General features: G+C 37.9%; 1 protein-coding gene across 3 annotated transcripts in view; it reads left to right on the top strand.

The window, feature by feature from the left end:
- The window catches only part of LOC150100402 (testis-expressed protein 10 homolog), a 172,111-nt gene that overhangs the window by 37,262 nt on the left and 117,101 nt on the right, over positions 1-17,748 (top strand). For all 3 annotated transcript variants that reach the window (XM_090402792.1, XM_090402790.1, XM_090402791.1), the window contains exon 4: positions 5,968-6,080. In XM_090402792.1, the coding sequence (XP_090258918.1) occupies positions 5,968-6,080 (113 nt within the window). The remainder of the gene's footprint in view (positions 1-5,967; positions 6,081-17,748) is intronic.

Genomic DNA, 17,748 nt, shown 5'->3' with positions numbered 1-17,748 from the left:
ATTCAGTTTAAAGAAGTTAGCAGAAGGATTGGACTTGGCAAGAAAGTTAGGAAGTTATTTTAAGGATAATGATCCCTCAATGGAGCGCTAGGGAAAATTCACAAGAAAATTGGATATTTGTTTAGCGCCATGTTAGGAACTTAATAAAAAATTGCAGTATTGTGGAAAGCAAAGTTTTATTACTGACTTCTTGATGACTAAACCAGCCGAAGTATGCAATGAGAATTATACAAATGATGTCCAAGAGATTTCAAGTGGTGACGACCTCTGGCCACTTAATGAACATCTACGAAATGTTATTTCTGAAGACAGTGTTGATGTTTAAAATATGCGCTTTATTTTATTGTGTCTAATACATTAATGCACTATGTGCAATGAAATTTATGTACAATTTGTAATTTTTATAATTTTATACTACGTATTTGTCTCATAGTTTGTTTTCTTAACTTACATGAATTACCTGAATTAAATAAAAATATTGATTTTGTTGGATATGTCATTGTTTATATAATTTAAAAAAAAAAAAACGATTTCGGAACCTAACCCTACTTTTTCTGTGTGATCTTAGTCTCGCATAACGCGATTTATATAATGCGGCATTTCTATGGAACCTAACATCTGTGTTATACGAGGATTACCTGTATACGTTTAACATGTGTTAAACATATACAGGTTTACCATATATTGGTTTACCAAGAGGAATATCATTACTCACTAATAGAGCAGATATTTTTCTGTTATTGATTTTAAAATGGATGGAACCTTAATATGATAGGGACATGGTTTGTAGTTGTTTGCAAGTTATTTCTGTTGCTTGTGGGGTGACTTTTTAAATAGTTTAAGGAGTAAGATGCCAAGCTTTTTTTGTAATATACAGTATTTTATAACAGTGACAGTAACATTTGGACTTCTGAGTTGACATATATGATAGATATTCAAAAAGATGATTCGGTTTGTTTCAACTACACCGATATTAATTTTGTCTCTGAAAAAACTGACAAATTTCCTACATGAATAAGCAGGGACTTTCAGATAAATGCTTGAAAAATGCTGTTGTAAAAGCAACAGTTATGTAACATCCATCACAGTATATGGAACACAAGACCTTGTACACGAATGCTAGGAGTATTAGAAACAAAGGGATAGAGTTTGTTGTCTTAGTCAATATGTTGCGAACTCAGATTGTAGGTATCAGTGAAACCTGACTATCAGAATCAGACCTACTAATTGGTATCGAGTGTCAACGGTACAGTATTTTTAGGAAGGATAGAGAGGATAGGATAAGAGGGAGTGTGCTGCTAATGATATCAGATGACTTGAATCGAGTTAGAGTTGAGGCCTATGATTGTAGTACTACTGTTAACAGTATTTCGTGTGGCAGTGAGTTTTAAGCCATCTTAAAAAAAAAGGCCATCTTGTATGAGGCGGAATCTAACAAGATCAATTACATAGTGGGGTGTTGTTACAGACCTGGTGGATCGGTTGCTAGTGATGAAGAAATTAATCACAAATAGAAAAGATGAGCACGAAAAGAGTAATCATAATGGAGACTTTAATTATCCAAATATTAATTGGGTAGCAATAGAATCTCATGAGAAGAATGAAAATGCATTTATTGAGCTGTTGCAGGACAACTTCCTCAAGCAGCATGTGATAGAAGGAACTCAAGGGCAAAGAGTGTTAGATTTGATTATACTGTCAGAGGGCGTTTCAGTTAAAGACGTAACTATTCTGCCTCTGGTTGGTGACAGTGATCATGCGGTACTGGCACTCACTTGGGAAGTGACTAAGTTTATGAATGTTCCATTCAGAAAAGGTTACATGCTGAACTACAAAGCACGAAATTATGATCAACTGAGGAGTATACTGAGTTCAGCGGAATGGGATCGGTTGCTGGATGGAGAGAATATCGACAGCGCATGGGAAGCATTTAAACAAAACTTAAATGATGCGATATCAGAATGTGTCTCGAGAGCTCGAAGAATAAATAGAGTAGGAGTCAAATGGATGTGTAATCTTATTAAGGTGATGTATTAGGGTGGTGCAAAGACCGATGTATCCAACTATCGACCAATTAGTATCTCAGGAGTGGTGGTGAAGATTTGGAAAAATTGGTAAAGACTTGCATTCAGAAATGGATTGACAGTGAATCTCTACTTTGCAATGAACAACATGGGTTTACTAATGGAAGGTCATGTTTTAGCAACTTGCTCACATTCTATAACAATGCTACCATTGAACTAGACAAGGGGAATGGATACACCATGATACTTTTGGATTTTGCTAAGGCTTTTGACAGAATACAGCATGGTAGGCTGTTGCATAAATTGGAGAAAATGGGTTTTGGGTTGTACAATATTAGCATGGTTGAGAGGATGGCTGATTGACAGATATCAAAAAGTGGTATACTGGGGATGTGATGCTGCAAGGTTTAATATATATATTCTTCTCTTCTCTCTGATTCCCGACGCCACCTTAAGCCTCTATATATGGCGTAGCTGGACCTCCAAAAGGCCTTTGATAGCGTCTCCCTTCCTACTCTCCTTCGAGTGCTCTATTGCTGGATGTCCAGAACCCTTTCTTTCCTATGTTGTGGAGCTATACTTGGGTAGTTCCATCACTATCACTACAGGGCCCTGCAGTGCAGGGTGTTCGCCAGGGTGATCCTCTATCTCCCCTTTTATTTAACTGCGTCATAGATGAGTTTCTTCATTCTCTTCCTAGCCATATAGGGCTACTTTTTAGGCACTTCTTCCTTTAATGCTGTGGCCTTTGCAGACGATCTTATTCTCGTAGCCTCTACTAAGATAGACCTGCAGGAACTCCTTGACCGGACAGTTGACTTCTTCTCTATTGGAGGCCTTTCTATCAATGTAGAGAAGTCCTGCTCTTGTCCCCCACTGGTCGTGACAAGAAGCTTAAGGTCGAGACTATAGAGTTTTCCCTGCCATGGAAGGCCGTTGCATGCTTTGACCATTCTGGAAGAGTGGAGATACCTCGTTATCATGTTCACCCCAAAGGGAAGGTCTTCTGTCCCTTCTATCCTAGAAGCTGGGATCGCTTCTTTGAGGAAAGCTCATCTCAAGCCCCAGCAATGACTGTTTCTCCTTTCCCACTATCTCCTACCTCGCTTTTACCACAAGTTGGTGCTTGGTAGGACATATATCTCAGTACTGTCCCGAATGGACAGGGCTAACCGTTCAGCCGTGAGATCATGGCTCCGACTGCCGCCTGACACTCCTACTGCATATTTCCATGCGAGGGTGAAGGATGGTGTGCTTGGGGTTTCATCACTTAGATGACTGATCCCGTGCCTGCAGCTATTAAGAATCGTGCAGTTAGAACTATCTTCTTCCCCCATCTGCAGAGAGGCTTTCTATAGCCCATTAATACAAGAAGACTTTAGGTGGACTAAAGGCTGGTCCCATTATCAAGGTACTTGAATCGAGTCAGCACCAGCAGAACACGAGATGGGCATCTCTGTTGCCCTGTTCTGTAGATGGTGCTCCTTTAAAAGAGTCATATCTGGTGCCTCCCCAGCATGATTGGGTAAGGGATGGCACCACTCCTTCCTGGGTTCGAGTATATCGACTTTATCAAGACAAGGATCAATGCCCTGCCTACTCGAGCCCGCACAGCTCGATGGGGTAGTGACGACTCCAACTGTAGGGCTGGCTGCTACTACAGTGAGACATTATCTCATATAGCCTAGTGTTGCTTCTGCTCCCATGGGATCCGCGTAAGGAGGCATGATGCAGTGGTCTCCATTCTGAACAACCCCTTTAAGAACAAAGGTTGGGAGACTGTGGTTGAACCACATTATAGGACCTCTGCGGGTTTGCGTAAGCCAGACTTAGTGATTAAAAGAGATGGTGATGTTTGGGTAGTTGATGCCCAGGTGGTGGGAACAGGGTGCCCACTATCCTATAGCCATAATAATAAAGTAAATTATTATAAAAATAACCCAGATCTAGTTAGTTAGAGGAGCATGAGGCAACTCAGAGGTTTACCAACGCCACCATCTCTTTACATGGCGTATGGAGTGCAGATAGTTATAAGGACTTAAAACAGCTTGTGCTTACGCAGAAGGATATAAAAGTTCTTTCCTTGAGGGCCCTACAGGGCACACTGGTGGCATGGCCTTGCCACCAGAGAATGACTACAATGATAATTAGAACAGGCATAGGGTAAAACACTTGTAAAGGCTTAGGCTTATATCAAGTCTGGACGAGATGTCTGGATGTGATGTAAGGGTAGTACTGCCCATAACCAGTACAAAGAGTAATAAAAAATAAAAAAATAACAAGTAAGGATCAGTGCCTGGTCCACTGTTATTCAATCTGTTCATTAATGATATTGGGAAGGATTTGACAAGCGACATACAGCTATTTGCTGATGATGCAAAGATGGTTAGGATAATTCAGGAATGCCGCTGATATGCAGTACTTGCAGAGTGATTTGAATAGGCTGGAATTGTTGGCATGGGAAAATGGGTGTCAGTTCAATGTCAGTAAATGTAAAGTCATTCACTTCGGCATGATTAGATATCCAATGTCGTATTATATTGGTGGGATTAGGCTAGAAGAAACTAATGAGGCTAGGGTTCTTGGAGTGTTAATAAATAGGAAGTTGAAGTTCAGTGGCCATGTGGCAAAGATTACAAATACGACTCAAAAGTTAATTGCAATGTTGAAACGAATGTTCACATGTAAAGATAAGGATGTTATTTTGCCTCTTTACAAGGCCTTGATAAGACCTCACAATGGACTATTGTGCACAGGTCTGGTCTCCTGGTTTCCATTGTGATTCTGATATATTGGAGAAGAGTACAAAGGAGAGTGTTAAAAATGATATCAGGATTGTGGAGTACTGATTATGAAGACATATTGAGAATTTGTAGACTGCAGACATTAGCAAACAGGAGAAAGAGGAGTGATATGATTGAGACTTACAAACTTCTGAAAGGGTCATACAGGATTTCAATTGATAGAATTTTTCAATTTACAGAGGGTGGAGAAAGGACGAGAGGGCATCCTTGGAAGTTGAGAATGAAGGCTGCCAAGAAGGGTGTGAAGGCTAGATTTTTCTCTCAGAGGGTGGTGCATGATTGGAATGGATTGCCTTTGGATGTTGTGAGCATAAGCAGCGAGAATGAATTCAAGAAATCGATGCCTACCTCGATGAATCTCTGACTCCCTGGAGGTCACTCTTAATAATAATAATAATAATATCATCTTGTCAAAATAAGGACACTCTCACTGGCATAAGATTAGATGTACTGCAGTATTAAAGAGGATTGAAGGAATTTTTTTTCTTTACCTGTGTGAGATAGTGTTTCCAAAGTAGAATTACATGGACACTGCAACTGTGCTTCAAAGATGTCCTTCTGAAAGCAGGACTTTCACAAGTCCTAAAGTGGTCATTTAGGTTTCTGTGCCCTTTGGAAAGAGCTAGGTCTGGATCAGATTTGTGGCATGAACTTTCATAAGGACTCTTCAACTGAATAACACCTTTATAAGGAATTAACCAGTCTCATAAGCGTGACAATAGACTTAGGGTTTTTTTCCCCCACACAAAATAGTTCACTTGGCTAGAGAATATGCAATTAGAAGACATAACAGACTGGCCTTTGTAACCTTAGTTGTTTTGGCTGTAATTCTAATTAATTGAAATCTAATGTATATGTTTAGTTTGCTATTTCGATAAGGTGTGCTTAGTATTTCATAATAATATCATCAGAAGGGTGCAATATTACTTCTGATGCTTGTGTATCAGAAGTAATATTGCATACTTGTATAGAAAATACATGTAAAGAAAAGTGATGTTTGTTTAAAAGCATGTTCATAACAGTCTTTGGCACTGAAGAAAACAAAAAATGATTCTGAAAGTATTACTAGTGGTCTTAAGTTGTCAAAAATAATAAGTACTTAATTTAACTTTTTTTTTTTTTTCTTTCATTTTTTATAGGAAATTTACTTCCTCTTGAATCAGCTACTATCATGGATTGTATTTTGCATATTATTCAGCTATTAAGCGAATGTTTAGAACTGCTTGCCAGGCAGGAAGAAAATTATTTTACAGTAAGTATTGTCATCTGGTTGCTGATATTTTTCTACACTGACACTTAGAATACGTAATGAGGGATATGTTGAAGAGCCCTTACTATACTAGCTCATAAACACAATAATTAACTGAATATACTATATATATATTTATGTTAAAAATACCAAGCAATTTTAAACCTGGTTTACTCCATTTCCCAAGTAAGCAAACAGACAAACAAGTCAAGTTTGCACCTGCCAGTGATGCAAGTCTAGCTGATCCTACAGGTAGTGCAAAACCAAGGCAACTTGTGGTAAAGGTGGCATAAGCTCTGATCACTAATCTTAATATTTACCCTTAATGCCAAAACACATCTCCAAGAAGGGGATGCATGATGTTTTGTATTAAAGGCAAGAGGCCACTACCCAGACCGGTTTTGACCTTTATTGAGGTCTCATCAGTGGGAGCTAGGCTAGAAATACCAAGATACAGAGCTTATATAAGTATTTTACCAGAACAAGTTGCCATAAGGTGTTTTAACCTTATTAAATAAAAATCTCTGGAGGAGATATAAATGTAGAAGGTATTTTACCTTGGGTATAATAAATGTTAAAAATACCAAGCAATTTTAAACCTGGTTTACTCCATTTCCCAAGTAAGCAAACAGACAAACAAGTCAAGTTTGCACCTGCAAGTGATGCAAGTCTAGCTGATCCTACAGGTAGTGCAAGACCAAGGCAACTCGTGGTAAAGGTGGCATATTAAGATTAGTGATCTTAAGGGTAAATATTAAGATTAGTGATCAGAGCTTATGCCACCTTTACCACAGGTTGCCTTGGTCTTGCACTACCTTTACCACAGGTTGCCTTGGTCTTGCACTACCTGTAGGATCAGCTAGACTTGCATCACTTGCAGGTGCAAACTTGACTTGTTTGTCTGTTTGCTTACTTGGGAAATGGAATAAACCAGGTTTAAAATTGCTTGGTATTTTTAACATTTATTATACCCAAGGAAAAATACCTTCTACATATATATATATATATATATATATTTGACTAATTTTTCCCATGTAGCATTAATGTTCTCCTGATTTAATCCCTCATACATGTGAGAATTAGCATTAAAACACGTTTGGATATTAAAGGTGTCTGTATTTCATTCATCTCTCATAAAATTGCTGTTATGTACCCTCAAGAAACGTACAGGATTCCTATGCCTGTGCCACGCGACCAAGGTTATATTATTAACTAACTTCCTGTTGATAGCTTTTCTCCAGATTATTATTTTATTAGACAGAACTCCAGTATTATATTTCAGTCTCTTCTAATGTGCTTCTGGCAGCATCAGTCCACCTAAATATTTGTCTTCCTCTCAGTTTTTTTTCCCCACAGCAGTGTTTAAATGTATGGACATTTCAACACTAGTTTTGCTAATCTTTCCTATTTTATTCTGTTTAAGTAACCATGCTACTTGCAATTAGCTCTGCACACACATTCCTGAATGCTAACAATACCGGGTTTCTTCCTGATATCTTCATTTATAATATGATTCTGCCATTGATGTCATCTGTTCACTCAACTAATTTTTCTTAGAACTCTCATATGCGTAGTCTCTAGTCCTTAATCAACAGTTTTGTATTTCTAACCCAGCTCTTGGATCCATAAGTTAAAACATATGAACACTGTTAGTTCCAGCTGGTTTAGTGTTTTGACTAATTTCTGTTATTCTGTGAGGGTGGTCTGAAAAGTTCTTGGTCGTGACCATAGATGGCAACACTATCGGCACGATTTTTTTTTTTTTTTAAGTTGGTACATCTGTCATAAGCATCTATGTGAAATTGCAAGTCATTCTATCAAGTAGTTTGTTTTAGACAGCTGTCTGAAGCAAAAGTGTTGTCTGTATCCCTTGAAATGGATAAAATTGAGTATTGTGCGGTTATAAAATTCTTTGTAAAAGGAGGTTTAACAGCAAAAGAAATTCATTCAAAGTTCATAAAAGTTTATGGGCACTCTTCTCCTTCATTTTCAACAATTAAGAAATGAGCTGCCGAGTTTAAACATGGCCGTATTAGCCTTGAAGATGATCCACATGAAGGACTTCCAAAAAAGTGTAACAACACGAAATCATTGATCAAGTGCACGATATTATGGTATTGGATGACTGGCAAGTCAAAGTGCGTGAAATTGCTGGGACTATAGGCATTTCAAAAAAATGTGTAGGATACATTTTGCATGTAGAATAACAAATGAAAACGTTTTGCACAGGATGGATGCCGTGCTGCGCTTGCTCACAGCAGATCAAAAACACACTCGCATGAAAATTTCTGAATAGTGCTTGGAGCATTTTAACAAGAACAAAAGTGATTTTGTGCATCGATTTATTATTATGGATGAGACTTGGATTCACCATTACACACCAGAATCCAAACAGTAGTCAAAACAGTGGACAGGAATTGTTGTTCAGCGCCAAAGGAACAAGAAAAGTCATGGCATCGGTGTTTTGGGATGCTAAAGGCATCTTGTTTATTAATTATCTTGAAAAGAGTTAAACAATAACTGGGGAATATTATTCTGATATTTTAGCCAGACTAGATGAAAAATTTGTGAGAAAAGATCCAGTTTGCAGAAGGAAAAAAATCGTCTTTCATCGTGACAATGCACCTGCCCGCAAAGGTGTTTTGGCAATGGGAAAATTAAGGGATCTGCACTATGAACTGTTGGAACATTCGCCCTATTCCCCAGATTTGGCTTCCTCTGACTTCTGTCACTTCCGAAAACTGAAACTCTTCCTCATTGGTCAGCATTTTTCTTCGAATCAATAGATGATTGCAGCTGTAGAGGGGTATTTTGCAGATCTTATTGAGAACCACTACAGGGACAGGATAATGGTGCTGGGGCATCGCTGGAAATAATGTATTAGTCTTAAGGAAGATTATGTTGAAAAATAAAAATAATTTTGAAATTATAAATTCGTTTTTTCATTGTTAGGCCGAGAACTTTTCAGACCACCCTCTTATATAAATTTATTTCATTTACTCGCCACCATGCAACATTGTTTATTATTTTATCTGTTTCTAAACTTAATTTGCCATCTTCACTGAAAATTGTACCTAAATAACAAACATATTCTTGTTCTATAAGGTTCTCCATTGAGATTACAATTCTTTTTTTCCATGGTTCTCACTGTTTTTAATCATTGCCTTTTTATTCCCTATTTTCATGCCGTGACATGAAAATCAACAATTTTGTTATTGCAGTTATCCAGTTTAATTCAGAATTTCTGAAGACATGTACTGCATTTAGAAATGTAACATCATCTACTGAGTTGAATATGTATAATTTTAATATCAGATTTAATTCCACTTTCCATCATAATGTGATTCTTATATGTTATGTTGACAGTATTTGAACACTTTGCGTGACATGAAAATTTCGGATCCTACCACATGAAAATATTCAAGGAATGTCTGTGTAAGAGTGGTAGTAAAAGGTGGGATGTGCTGCATGTTTTACAACTCAATGTCAAGATGCCAAGTTCAGCTGAACTGCAGACTTCCAATGTGGGATGGTAGTTGATCACATCAGTGGTCTTTCTGTCCATGACACTGCTACCTGCTTCACTGAAATTCACCATTACTTATGTCATTTGTAGATGGAAAGTTGATGGTGCTACTACAGCAGGAAAATGCCCTGGGAGGCCACCAGCATTCACTGACTGAGATCGACAAGCTCTGTCTTCGAATGTTCAAGCACATTGCACATCGACAGTAGCAGACTTTGCAGTCAACCTGGAAAATGCTGTAGGGGTATCTGTCAGCACTAGAACTGTCCACAGAGAGTTGCATGCCTTCCACAGCAGAACTGCTGTGAACATGCCACACACATCACCTCCCTCAATGCCAAACGACATTTGGATTGGTGTCTTCATACCGTTTCTGGACAATAGATGATTGGAAAAAGGGTTTGTGAAGTGACAAATAACTTCCAAATATTTCACTCTAATGGTCGTGTTTGGATCTGGAGATTACCCATGGAATGGTTGCAGCAGGAAGACTGCATCATTCGAACTGTCAAGTTTGGTGGAGGCTCGATAATGGTATGGGGGTGTTTCGGTTGGATGGGACTTGGTCCATTGGTGGAAATGCCTAAAACCATGATGTCTGATGGCTATCTGGACAACTTCATTCTTCAAAGAAGCATTTCTGCTGCAGCCCTTGTGTGATTCAGCATGATAATGCTCCATGCCATACTACACTGCGCATCTAAGACTGGTTCTCACAAAACACATTGAAGTGTTGGACTAGACGGTCCAGACCTCGACCTCATTGTGAACATCTTTGGGAAGAATTAAAACACCAGTTGCACTCCAGACCACAGCAGCCATCGTCTCAGCAATAGGGGTAGCTTTGCATGAAGAATGGAAGAATATTCCTGTTGCAACATATAAATTGGTTGAAAGCATGACTCTAAGGTTGTCATTTAGGCCATAGGTGGTCCCACTTGGTACTAGAAATGTAATTAAAACACATTTTTTTACCACAACTAAGTGTCCAAATACTTTAGTTAACAAAGTGTAGATGATGAATTAGAGGAAAGATAATGTGTGGCTTTGTCTTTTAGCTGATTTTACATCAAACTATCTTCCTCTGCCTCCTTCAATTCTAGCTTGAATGTGGTAGCTTTTTCTCAGGATCCCTATCTCTGGAACTGAACCCGTGTATCAATCAATTTAGGCACATAACCTGCCATGAATCTAGAGGCTTAAGGTCCGGTGACTGTTCAAGCCATTCTCTAGGACCCATTTGGCCTATCCATCTGTCAGGAAGTTGTATGTTCAAAAGGGATATGACTTTGTGATGGAATTGCAGCAGTGCTCCATCTTGCTGAGAGACAGTATTGTGTTTGTCATTCAGAAGTTGTCGAAATAGCTCCAACATGTCAGCAGTCAATAAGGCAGGCACTTGAAATATGTTGCTGGTATGAGACTATGTAGTCTGCTTATAGTTATCAGTCACCAGGAGTTTTGTCCTGCAGTTCAAGTGGTCTTGATTTGAATGTTAAAGTTTTGCTGCTGTTATTCAAATAAGGTGCGATATACAGTAACCAAAACTGATTTAATTTGCTTAGGATACTCAGATATGCATGGCATATTATTTGAAACAAGAATTTGACTACTGGCAGGAAAAGACAGTATTCACTAATGTTTGTGATGGCTGGCTGATCACTTGGGAAATAAATACAATGCAGCATACCAGTGTTGAGGTTTCATTGCTTTGCACTTGCAGTGCACCATGAGACACACGTTATGGGTATCACAAGACAGCATTCAGGAGTAGTTTCCTCAATCCAATATTTCATCTGGAAAAACTGGATGCAAGCAGCTTGACCTGAAAAGAAATCACAATGCTTGGTAACAGAGGCAGTAAACTGATTCATTCAAATGGAAACACAGCAGCTACTTCCTCAATGATCTTGCTGAATAGAACTAAACAAGCTATCTGGGAAACCGAAATGCATTTTTATTTGGCAATATGCGACTTTCCTTCATATATGATTTGATTTGTTTACAGCTATCATGTGCTTTGCATGTAATATTCCATATTATCAATTTAAAAAAATATTACACACACACACACACAGGGTAAGTCAAAAATGACGTGAGCGATTAGAAACATTTATTAAACAAAAACTATTGAACACAACAATATGAAATTTGCATTAGTTGAAATAGTAACTGAGACAGTTTTTGTACTACCTGATTTATAAAAGTTCAATGTGTGCACCACTTGTTGCATGGCACACGTCAGTTTGATATGTGACTTCTTGCTACACGGAAACCGACATTTGATGATCAGTTGTTTCAAAAGCTCTGCGTATGCGATCCTTCAGATCAACCAAGTTTTATGGCAAAGGTGACACAAAATTTTTCCTTTACATACCCCAGAGGAAAAAATCTAGAGGCATAAGGTCCGGTGACTGTGCAGGCCAGGCTCTAGGATCCATTCGGCCTATCCATCTGCCAGGAAGTTAGATGTTCAAAAGGGACATGACTTCATGATGTATGTGTGGCAGTGCTCCATCTTGCTGAGAGGCAGTATTGTGTTTGCCATTCAGAAGTTCTGGAAATAGCTCCAATATGCCACAGTACACAATTCCGATTACATTTTTTCAGGGCACAAAACACATTTACCTTTTGGACTATCCCTTGAATGTTCAACAGCTACATGTGGGTTTTAGAACCGCATGCATGGACATTGTGTCAGTTCACTTTTCCTGACAAATGAAATGTGGCTTTGTCACTGAAAAACATTCTTGACATGAACATTTCATCTTCTTTGATGCAGACCATAATGCCTGAGCAAAAAGAGAAGCGAGCAGTTTATCATTTGGTGTAATAACCTGCAGTAAGTGTAAATGATATGGATGGAGAGCAAGGCATTTACACAATGCTTTGGCTGCACTATCGTTTTGACTTCATCAGACTTCAAAGAAACGATTATCAAACATCATCAGCTCTTTCATCGCTGACATGCAGTCGGCTAAGACTCTTCCTTTTACAGATGCAGCCAGTCTCTTGAATTTTTTTGTACCACTTATGAATGGAATTTGCAGCAGGCAACTCCTTTCTGTATTTTCTTCTAAATGCTTGCTGCATGATAATAACAGACTCTGTGTTATGAAGTTCCAAAACGCAAAAAAGCATGCTCAAGTCCACTCACCATCTTGTCTTTTTCTACAAGTCAAATGCTCTAGTGGTAGCTATTGAAATGAATTGTTGTGCATGTGTAATCTGAAACTCTTTGAGTTTCTTTTTCAATTACTGCATGTTGCATTTTCTTATTGCTAATTGTTTCTTTATAAAAATAGGCACAAATTGTTCACATCGTTTTGGCTCACCCTGTATACACAAGTGATCCAAAAGTCACGCACATGATAGTTGAAGCTGAGCTGCATCAAAGTGTTTCAATTCTAATTATTCATTCTGCCTATAGATGGCACCTTTGGACTATCTGCCATGTGTCAGTTATTGGGCATCTATTGGGTAATTCTGTTTTTGAAGAAAGAAAGAAAGAAAGTACGTTCCCCGGAGCAACGAGTTGTTATTTTGGCTGTCGTTTTTATGCATATGTTGTGGAGTTTCGTCTGAAGTATCCTGACTCTGTTGTTCCTCAAAATTAAACAATTATGATTAATCAGACACTTATGGGGAACTGAATCAATTGCAGACAAACAGCAGCATGGAAGACCTTCCATTTTGACTGAGGCTAAATTGACTCAGTTCACGATATATTGCCTTCAAACAGTCTTAGAAAACTCTCTGTGCAGACAGATATATCATATGACAGTACTTGGAGAGCCACCAAACAATTACAGCTTCATCCATACCATGTTCACTCAGTTCAGGAATTGAAGCCACTAGATAAGGAAAAACGTGTTGTGTGCTGTAGGTGGTTTCAATCATTTGTTGAAGAAAACGGAGTTCACAAGCTGAACAATGTTTTCTTCAGTGACAAAGCATGGCTCCCTCTAAGTGGATATGTCAATAGCCAAAATAACAGAATTTTGTAATTGGAAAATCATCATATTTTCCATGAAACACTCTTGCATTCTCTGAAAATCAGAGTGTGGTGTGCAGTATCACACCATTGCATTGTCGGACCCATTTTCTTTGAGATGACATTGAACATGTACCGTACCAAGACATCATCACCCAGTTCATGGCTCTCATTGAGATTCAAGAACATGATTGCTGTTTTTAGCAGGACGGTGCCAGTTGCATCAAATGAAACAATGCAATTTTTGAAAGAGTTTTTTGGTGACAGACTTTGGTCCCATAGCTCACCAGATTTGTCACCTCTAGATTTCTTCTTATGGGGTTACCTGAAAGCTAAAGTGTAAAAATAATCCTTACCCAATTGATGAACTCAAGATGAACAAAACTGAAGCCATCAGTAATTCCATGCGTTGAAGAGTTGTCTCCAGTTTGGTAAAGAGATCACGTGCCTGCATTCAAGAACGAGGCAGCCATTTTGAACATTTGCTTAGTGATATTTTTTTATTTTTGCCTTTGTAAATATACAGTCATAAGCTTTGTTTGTAGCAATTTAGTTCTATAAGGTTTGTCACTAATATTGAAAAATTCAAGTTTGTTTTATGATGTGACTTATAGATCACCCAGTGTGTGTGTAATATGTATTATATGGTGTTGCTTAAAGTGTCGAAGCCAGATAACTGTAGAGGAGACTTCCACATATCCTTTTAAGGAATGCAGAGAACTGACAAAGACTTCTGATCTAAAAGATATTAATGACTTAATATCTAGTCCTCAGTTTCTCACAGTATGCCCTGTTAGTAGGTATATACATGAGTAGTGAATGAACGAGGATCGGCTGACAATTTGGACTTCAGCTGAACAAATTTTATTCTTTATTGGTAAGCCAAAAGAAAATGATGGTACAAGAAGATAAAAATTCATACTGGCTGGCATGTCACCAGGTTAAACAAGGTTCCCACTGTCTTCATCAGGGAACCAGGGCAAATAGGAGAAAATCAGCTACTGGAACAGACTCAAACTTAACATCAGCAGAATTCACGAGAGTTACCATAAGCATAAGAAGTATCAGCAAAAAAGAAGCGGAATTAGCAGAAGAATTGCAGAAATGTGCCACATCTATATAATTGGTGTTACTGAATAAAGAACACTAAAACAGGTGAGATTTTGTCTAAATAAATACAAGGTGCTAGGTTTGGGCAGTGATGATCCAGGAAAGGAAAAAGTAGCTATAGTATTCAATGCCAAGTATGAAGATAATCTTTTTCAATCGCAGGCAATATCGAGTAGAGTGATGTGGACAAGCATCAAAATGGAGGATTGGAAAGTGAAACTAATTTGTGCCTGTTGTTGTGGATGAAAGGAGATGGAGGAATTTTTTGAGTCCTTAGAGAAGGGAGTTGATATAAAGAAAACTTGGTTCTTGTTGAAAATCTAAATAGTAGAGTGAGAAATGAAAAACCTAACATTTAGAAATGTATTGGGAAAATTTGGATTAAAGGACAAAACTAATAATAATGGTAAGTACTTGTTGGATTTCTGTTCAGGTCATTTACTGGTCATCACTAACACCATATTCCACCATAAAGATGTGCACATGGGGTGCTTAAGGGGTCAGAGTTGTATAACTGAGAGGAGACCTCCACATGGCCTTTAAAGGAATGCAGAGAACTGACCAGGGCTTCTGACTTAATGTCCAATCCTCACCTTCTCGTTGTGTACACTGTTAGGTATCTACCTGGATACTAAACAAACTAGGATGGGCTGGCAGTTTTGGATTTCACCGACCAAGTTATATTCTTATCGGCTTAAACCAAAATATAAAATGATGGTACTACATGACAGAATTTCATACTGGCTGGGGCATTGCCTGGTTAAACAAGCCCCCCCCCCCCACGTTGTTATTGCCAGGGAACCAGTGCAAACAGCGAAAAGTCAGTTACTGGAACAAATCCTAAAACACACCCCAACTCAACATCACCAGAGTTGAAGATTGGTACTATCAACATAAGAAGCCTGAATGGCAAAGAAATAGAGCTAGCTGAGAAATTAGATAATTACCAGGTCAACATAATAAGAATGACTGAAACAAAAAAAGACAAAACTGGTGAGATCTTTCTGTGCAATAAATACAAAATATTGTATTCAGGCAATGAAAATCAAGGAAAAGAAGGAGTGGCCAAGTATTCAACGTTAAATACAAGGTAAATCTTCTTGAATGGCAGGCATCTCAAAAAAAAATTCCTCCACTTCTACCTTAGTAGAACCTTCTACTAAGGTAGAAGTGAAGAATATTTTTTTTTTTTTTTTTTTTTTTTTGAGGCTTTAGAGAAAGCTACTGAGATAATGAAAAGTTGGTCCTTGTTGGGGATCTAAATATCGGAGTAGGAAATGATTGTCAGACATACAAAAATATTTTGGGAAAAGTTGGAGAAAAGAGCAAAGCTAATAATAATGGCAAATACCTGTTGGATTTCTGCTCAGGACATGGAATGGTTATTACTAACACCATGTTCCAACATAAAAATGTGCACAAATTCACATAGAGAGAAGAGCCAAGAAATAAGAAAACTGTCACTGACTATGTTATTGTTGATAGTGATGTTTTCTCCCTGGTGCAGGACACCAGAGCGTACAGAGGATTTGAAATCGGAAGTGATCACTATTTAGTCTTGAGCAGGATAAAATTGAATTTCATATTGAAAAGAATAACATATAAGAAATTTTTAAAGCGAATAAAAGTTGAGCAGCTCTCAGATGTGAACTGTAGACTAAAATACACAAAGATTATTGAAGAAAGAATGAAAGAGTTTGAAAACAGGAACCAAACCTTGGAGATTCAGTGGCAAGACCTGAAGAAAACATTGATGGATTCAGCCAGAGAGGCATGTTGTAAGGTTGTCTGGATAGAAAAATTGCAAAGATAGAAAAATCAGAACTCCGTGGTGGACACAGCAAGTTGAAGAGGCAGTGAAGGAAAAGAAGAAAGCATATCAAACATTCCTGGCAAATTAGTCAGCTTGTGTTCTTAGAGAATACAGAGACAAATGTAAGAAAGCAAAACCCTGTGTAAAACTAGCTAAAAAAAATCATGGGAAGACTTTGATAAGAACATAGAAAATAAATATCAAGAGGTGGCAAGATGTTCTGAAGGTTGTAAATAAAACTCAGAAATGGAAGAAAGAGTGCTGTAAAAGGAATTGGAGATGATAAAGGTGACATGAAAACTGGAGGAAAAGATACCCTTGATATATATTGAGTAATTACTTCAAAAAATTGCTAAAAAACACTCAACAGGCATGCAATCAGAAATACATATCCATACTTGAAGTAGAAAAAGCCATCAAAAGCTTGAAATGTGGAAAGGCAGCAGAAGTAGACGATATTTGATTAGAAATGCTGAAGCATGGAGGTATAAAATTCTTACAGTTGCTACACTGCATAGTTAGAAGGTCTGGACAGAGAGACGAATTCTGGGTGATTGGAGTAGAGCTCTCATAGTGCCCATATATAAAAAGGGAAATAAAACTGAATGTGAGAATTACAAAGGTATTTCTCTATTGAGTATTCCTGGGAAGATTTACACAAGTGTACTTGAGAAACTGTTGAGAAGGATTGTGAAAGAAAAGCTTGGTGAAGAACAAGCTGGATTCAGGCCAAATAGAGGCTGTCAGGATCAGATTTTCACTTTACCACAAATAGTCGAGAAAGCATGGGAATATAACAAAGATCTGTATTTAAGTTTTGTATCTCATTTGATAACCTAAGACAAGTTGAATGATTTTGTGAAAGATCTGGACCTTAACATAAGCAAACCAAAATTTAAGGTTTTAAATTATAAGGTTTGAACCTCTTCAAAAAAGAGCCCAATGATCATGTGATTTCAAAAGCATCAGCAAAATTTAGAATTCTTTTTTCTATGAGTAGTGATTGTGTTTTTTAATGTTAAGAGAATAATGGAAATGCTAGGGAGAAAATGTGATCTCGACAAATGTCATTTGTTTAGAGGACTTGCTTCCACACACATGCACTCACAGAGAGACAGAGAGAGAGAGAGAGAGAGAGAGACAGAAATCTCTCTCTCTCTCTGTTCCACTGGTAAATGGAACAGATCATATGAGGGAATTCTATGAAAATATGGCTTTGCTTCTTAAA

Source organism: Typopeltis vanoorti, chromosome 13 (assembly GCF_054136105.1).
Source record: "Typopeltis vanoorti isolate ZY-2024b chromosome 13, IOZ_Tvanoo_1.0, whole genome shotgun sequence".
In the NCBI taxonomy this organism is placed as follows: Eukaryota; Metazoa; Arthropoda; class Arachnida; order Uropygi; family Thelyphonidae; genus Typopeltis; species Typopeltis vanoorti.
This window is presented reverse-complemented; position numbering and strand designations above follow the sequence as displayed.